The 7172-nt window shown below is 36.3% G+C and overlaps 1 protein-coding gene across 2 annotated transcripts; it reads left to right on the top strand.

Moving 5' to 3' along the window:
• The first annotated feature begins 2641 nt into the window (after nucleotides 1-2641).
• On the top strand, nucleotides 2642-6540 carry LOC128514011 (uncharacterized). Of its 2 annotated transcripts, none has more exons than XM_053487627.1 (4): nucleotides 2642-2720; nucleotides 4670-5035; nucleotides 5713-5836; nucleotides 5935-6540. In XM_053487627.1, exons 1-4 carry the CDS (start codon nucleotides 2678-2680, stop codon nucleotides 6053-6055), a joined length of 654 nt encoding a protein of 217 aa, XP_053343602.1. In that variant the 5' UTR covers nucleotides 2642-2677; the 3' UTR covers nucleotides 6056-6540. The 2 variants fall into 2 exon arrangements, with proteins under 2 accessions (XP_053343602.1, XP_053343601.1); XM_053487626.1 differs by having other exon boundaries at nucleotides 5902-6540.
• Nucleotides 6541-7172: the final 632 nt, after the last annotated feature.

Here is a 7172-nt window from a genome sequence, read left to right as displayed (position 1 = left end):
CAGGATACTCGGCAGAGGTGGAAAAAGTAATACAATTTTGTACTTAAGTAAAAGTACTGTTACTTCAGTGAACTTTTACTGAAGTACAAGTGAAGTTACCCTTATAAAAATCTACTCAAGTAAAAATAAAAAGTAGCTCATTAAAAATGTATTCCTTCCCCGTTGTATTATTTTTATTTTTTTTATTTTTTTTTTACTCAGTAGCGAATATGATTTAAAATGCAGTAAAGTACAATTCTTTAAACAAAACATACTTAAGTAAAAATAAAATTACATATTTTAGGTACACAAAAATTCTACTTAATTACAGTAATGCGAGTAAATGTAATTCATTACTTTTCACCTCTGATACTCGGTACTTGTAAACCAAAACTTGTTTATTTTTCAAGTCAAAATTAATTAAAAATCTTTGCTTGTCTTGCGGAACACTTGCAAACCGCTTTACTTACAATCCGAGGTCTCACTGTATTCGGGGAAGAACATCAGGATCACAACCTTCTTGTTTTTAATTTCTTACCAATTGAATGCGGGTAAAGCCAAATAAATATGATGCCTCACAGCCAATCAAATCTGTGCAGTCCAGGCGTCAAAACACTATTTTTTAATTATACAAACAAAAAAAAATCTATTACTGTATGAAAAGTATGAAAGTACAAGATTTAGGTATAAAATATTGAATTATACAAATAATTATTCACAGTTAAATATAAGTTATACAATTTAAGCAAATTTAAAAAAATCTAAATAACTAGTAATGCAACAAATAAACAGGAAAGAAATACTGAAATAAAGAAGAAGAAGAAAAAAGAAAAAATAAATAAATAGAAAAAAAACTTGAAACGATACAGGGAGACGAGTGAGCAGAAGTCAGGCAGAGAAACACTGACATATATACTTATAAATATATAACTGTTATATATGTATTGACATTTATTTTTCTGAATGTTCAATCAGCATTTGAAGAAAATGATAAAAAGGTTAAACTGAAGTTGCTGCTATACTTTAGTTTAGTTTCATAAAAATGAGTCAAAATCAATTTTATTTATTTTCTCTATTTTATTTTTAATTGCAGCTTAAGGAAATAACAATATTTATGTTTATTGTTAAGTGTCAATAAATGGGAGGCACTCATTGCTCTCACATTAATTACGGCTCTACGGCCAATCAGGGGCATCTGTGAGCAAGCAGAAGAAGCATGTTACCCCCAAGGGTGCGTGAGCGAGCAGATAAAAAAGATGAAGAAATATTATGTCCTCCCTAATGCAACCCTACCATTTTTTATCCAGGTTTGGGACTGGGGTCACTGGGTGCCCTGAAAACCCTGTGGCTGGGAAGCAAACCTGAATATGAGTATGAAGGAAATACAAATGTTATGACTCACGCTATCAGTTTCTTTTTGTCCTTAGGTTTGGAATCTCCACTGATTTTTCTACACATTTATTAATTTCAATTTAATTCAATTTTATTTGTATAGCGCTTTTAGCAATTGTCATTGCCGCAAAGCAGCTTTACACAATAAAAAGAATTATTTAAGTTTGTATGAATCAAAATGGTCAGTTTGTCCCTGGTGAGCAAGCCGAGGGCGACAGTGGCAAGGAAAAACTCCCTGAGATGGTAATAGGAAGAAACCTTGAGAGGAACCAGACTCAACAGGGAACCCATCCTCATTTGGGTAAAAACAGAAAGCAGTAAATGATCTGCATTTATACAGTGTGTAGGGTGGGAGGCAGTTCAGCTATAATAGCTGATGTTAATTGATGTTAATATGGAGTCCAGGTAGTTATTGAAGACCCAGGTAGACTTGTAAGAAGTTCCAGTCATGAACTATCGAACTGTCAAGTCCCCAGAGAAACAGTTGCCAACACCAGTCAAGGCCAGAACCATTTTCTAGGTAGAGAGAATCATTCCCAGACACCAGACGCATCCCAGAGAGACACACGGGGCATCCATGTGACGAGATCTTCAGCCAGAAGCGGGGCACCAGGATGGGTCAGACAGGTCCGGAGGGCAGAGGGAGTCACTCTGGCATCACTGGCATTTACTCTCCGGGTGTAGATCCCCTGGAGTGTGGAGTATCCTGAGCCAGTGTGTGCTGTAAGACAGGATTCAGTGTCTCCATTCCATCCGGTTATTATTACCCACAGGCAAATTGTCTGATGGTAGAACAGCTTTGGTGTTGGTGCTTAGACTGCTATGGCCCAAATCTGCCACTAGAGGGAGAAAAAGATCTGACCCTGTTAATCTGCTCCACCTGTGACTGGCCCTGTTTACAGTCTACTGACATCAGCACAGTTAACATGGACATTTAGCAGCAGGTTGTGTTGCACTCATGACTGACAGTTGGTAAAAAATACAATTCATAATTAGAGCTTAACATCCGTGATATTGTACTTTTTTGTACATAAAGTTTTCCCTCGACTGCAGATGAGGAACAGCTCCTTGTGTGTGTGTGTGTGTGTGTGTGTGTGTGTGTAAGATTGCATGTAGCCTCTGCTCACCTTCCTGTCTTAATGGTTTGACTCTTGTCTTCTGTTTGAGTTTGTAGCTATATTCAGTTTATTAAAATAAGGAACTGCTCCTATTTCCTCATATCATCACAGAGTCAGTGTGCTCAGCACACACACACACACACACACAGACCCAACAGTGAGTGTGTGAAGTTCTTACTGAAGAAGAGATGAAGACGCTGCACTTGGCTCTGATTCTGCTCTCGCTGTCCGGTATGAAACATCATCTCACTCTTAGACAGAATTATTGTTCAGGGTTTTAACTGTGTGCTGATTGATGTTACAGTGTGTACACTCAGTTACTGGATTATAAAGTCACACAAACTAAAATAGTATATAGTATGGTATCAAAAAATTATATTTTGATTGATACAATGTATTGGTTTCTGGTATTGTATTGGTGTTTGGAAAGTATGTTTAAAAAAAAAACAAAGAAATATTAGTAATTACTCCTGGCCTTCCAGCGCAATGTTCGATTTTTTATTTTGTATATTTTTTACAATGGACATTGTGGCAAAGCAGCTTTACAGGCATATTAAAGACTCCAGAAATGTATTTGAAATGTTAAATTATATTCCTATATAATAAAATTATATAAATGCGATGGTGGCAGGAAATAACTCACTGCGACGATATAAGGAACAAAACTTACAATTTTAAAAAATAAAAATAAAATCCGCCCTGCTCTGTGTGACACCTGATCGTGCGATTAAAGATCAAAACCAGATAACATAAGGAACATAAAAGTGCACACTAGACTTCAACTGACCTGATTTTTAATTAACTGCAAGACAGAAGAGACTCCAGGTTTAAGTCGTCATGTGCTGCTAAATGCTTTTATATTATAGAGTAAGGAATATTCAAGTGTTCTTCTGCAGAAATAATTTTGAAAGCAATAAGCAATAAAATCCTGCTATAAGTGAGAATATACACAGTGGGGAAAAGAATTATTTAATGCCCTGCAGGTTTTGTACGTTTGCCCACTTACAAGGAAATTAAGGGTCTATCATTTTTATTATAGATTCATTTTAAAGGATAGAGACAGAATATTAACCAAAAATTATAACCAGAACTGGACAACTATAATGTCATTATAGACAACTTCACTGAGAGAATGAAATGGACCTTTTTTTTCTCTCCACACACACACACACACACACACACAAAACACCATAAGGTGATGTACTGATGTGCAAATCTCTCTCTCTCTCTCTCTCTCGCTAACGTAGCTTAGCAGCGCACCTTTTGGCCTGTATGTATCAGGATTGATGGCTTCCACCTGCACCCTTTGTGGAGAGCTGACTGACAATGTTTGGGGTACAGAATGTAAAATTAACATTGTGTGGTGTATCCCAGTAGGAATTTTTGGTTGTCAAAATATTGTTGTGACATAAATTTGGCAACTTTCTAAATGTTGGGACAATGTTGGTATTGGGTTGTTTTTTAACGTTAGAAGGACGTTGATGAAATGACTTTAAAACAACATGGACTACATGATGAAGGAATAACATTGAACAAATGCCTTCAACACAAATCTCTAAAACAATATTAATACCAAACCAGTGTCCTGAGCAGGACTCCAACTCCATTCACTTAGCCGAGGGAACTGGACCACTAGGGGGCATGCCTCTTGAGTTTTGGAGACTTAATATAAAGAAATGAAGGAGGCCAGGACATTTGCACAGTACTGTAGTTTATTTTCTTGCAGGGAATTAGTGAGTAAAATCCGGACTAATGAGCAGCTCTTTGCACTTGTGGATGTAAAACTTGTGTTCGAAGTTTTAAAAAATAATCAGTCAGGTCACAATAATTAGAAAGTTCAAGTGTTCAAACATTTATGTGATAATTCGTGTAACCGTCTAACGTTATTTAATATGTGCTAAAAAGGTTTTACAACGATATACAATATGTGAATAAATAGACTGTATGCTGATTCACCTGTTTATTTAAAATTAATAAAAATTTGTTCATCTCTGTAAACATGAACTTCTAGATGACTAAATGTTTACAAGTAATACAAGTGTATTGTGTGAGTCCCATAATGAAATTAGCAGATAAACACACAAAATTTCCAACACACAACATATAAAACAATATATCATTATACCTTTATCAGTCTTCCTTAATCTTAATTTATTTCTCACTCTTTATTTATTACACAGGTGTTCTTACTCAAGACAGTGGATGGGGTGTGAAATACACAGATAATCTGACCTCTGCTGTGAGAGGATCCAGTGTCTCCATTCCCTGTAGTTATTATTATCCAACATCAAACATTCAGGTGACACAAAGGCTTTGGTGCTCAATGAACTCAAACACAGAAAGGTGTACAGCCCCTCCGTATGTTTATAACAGCGCATCAAACACCACGTCGGACTTTGAGTACGTTGGAGACGACAAATCAAACTGCACTTTGTTAATCCACAATGTACAGTTCAGTTATTCTGGAGAGTACAGATTCAGATTTATAACTGATGTGCCCAATGGCAAATGGACAGGACAACCTGGAGTGACTCTACAAGTTACAGGTAATTTTTTTTTAAATTAAAAGATCAAAATTATAAATTATTACCATCATTTACTTTCCTCACCTATAGAAATATCACCCAGTCACTCTTTCATTCACTCATCAACTATACTGCTTTAACCTGTAGGGTTGCGAAGGATCTGGAGCTTGTCCAAGGAGGTTAGGGCATGAGGTGTTGTACACCATGGATGGGGTGCCAATCTATCCTAGGGCACACACATACACATACTCACATGCTCATTCATACACTACAGGCAATGTTGGAATGGCTATTATTTAATTTTGATTATTTATTCAATACTAATGTTTAGCTGTGTGTGAAATCCTGATTGAGTGACGTGGAGTCTTTCCTGCTCTCTGAAAAAGATTTAAAGGTGTCACTAATCAGGCTGAGTGGAAACGGAACCCTTAAACAAGGAGACTCGTTAAATCTGACGTGTGATGTGAACTGCACACACAGTTCCTCACAGTTTGTGTGGTCTAAGAACAACGAGCAGTTTGAATTCATTAGGACCGAGGTCGAGGGTGGGTCCGTCTGCTCACAACGCTGCTGAATGTCTAGAGTGATTACTGAAGGAAATAAAGTGATGTGTATTCAGTTAAATATTCACACATTAAATACTTTTGTTTTGTTTTTTTTGTTTTTTTACAATCCTGAAAAACCTAACCATCTGGAAGATTCTGAAAATCCTAAGGATCTCGAGAATCTTGATCGTTGGTCAGTCTGGATGATTGTTGGTGTAACAGCTGGAGTGATCGTCATCGTTTCAGTTATTTTAGGAGCTGCGATTTATATCAGGAGGTAAAACCTAAACCTTAAAGCATAGGATTTTGACATGTCACAAATTGCAATGCTGTCATTTTTAGTTCACAGCAATTAACGTCCGGTTTGTGCCTCAGAAAGGGGTCTCTGCATGAGAGCGGGAGTGTCCACACTGTACAGCAGAAGGAGGACGACTCTCAGGTCTATGCTAATGTCCAGCAGACAGAGGACGATCATAACATCTACGCTAATGTATAACATTGACCTTATTTGTTGCTCAGGTGTTCCACTTCTTGGCTTTGCTGTATCTGATTTAGGTATATCTAATCATAAATCAGTCTCTTTCACTGTTGATGTCTCATTATCCAAATATTTAGTCTTGTCTAGTCTTCTCTAAAAACAATAATAAACAATGTCTCACACAGTGACAACAACTCCAAACTGGAAACCTCTTGTGCACCTTTGTTATGTGTACAATTTCTTTAGAAAGAAGAAGACACAATGTGTGTTCAAAGTAATAGACCCTTTGGTGCATGTCATCAGTTTTGATTTCAACTGTTTCAACTGTTTCAAGGCAGTTGTTCAGTAATTTCATTGTTTCTTTCTAACATTGGTAAAAGAATCATAATTATTTGTATAAGAGGAATCATTTTCAGTTTGGTGTGAATTAAAAATGCTCTTTTTTCTTAAATTTAGCCCAAGATTTATAAGCAATTGAAATTTATACCAGTCAGGGTTTGAACAGTGACTTGTAAGTTTTTTTTAATCATCCAAATTCTTGTTTAAAAAAAATTAACTCATTACAAAAATAAAGAAGTTGAACCAAATAAAACTTTGCACATAGTTTTTATTTTTATGATTTTTCCAGACTTCCTCCCTAATTTAGTAGTAGCCAACTCCCACCCGTCATTAGGGCACTCCTCATCACAGCTACAACTACAAATCAAGGGACCAGTGGCGGCTGCTAGCTATTGAAACAGGGGAAGCTCATATTAGGCCTTCATTATAAAATTCATTGTTATTTGTACGTAAATTTTGCCCTGCCGTTTAATTCTCAGTCTATCCTCATAAGGAAGACTACTAAATGCTTTTGCCAAAAGCAGGTAAACAATATTAGCACCGTCTGCCATTACGCACAGCTTGCTAGCTGGCTAGTTTCCCCTTTCACGAGCTACTTTAATTATATGAATGAACTAACTTTACAATGCTGAAACAAGGAGCAAAGTCAAGAACGCTATAATATATATATTTTTTTATTTAAAGAATGATTTGTAAAAACAAAAATGGTTTATATCACCAGCAAACAATACAGAGTGCAGCAGTTCTTCATACCACTTCATCTTTGTAGTGCTGATGTATACTTAAGACATGCTGT

Source organism: Clarias gariepinus, chromosome 26 (assembly GCF_024256425.1).
Source record: "Clarias gariepinus isolate MV-2021 ecotype Netherlands chromosome 26, CGAR_prim_01v2, whole genome shotgun sequence".
NCBI classification, from domain to species: Eukaryota; Metazoa; Chordata; class Actinopteri; order Siluriformes; family Clariidae; genus Clarias; species Clarias gariepinus.
The sequence above is the reverse complement of the archived record's forward strand: the minus strand, read 5'-3'. Positions and strand labels throughout refer to the sequence as shown.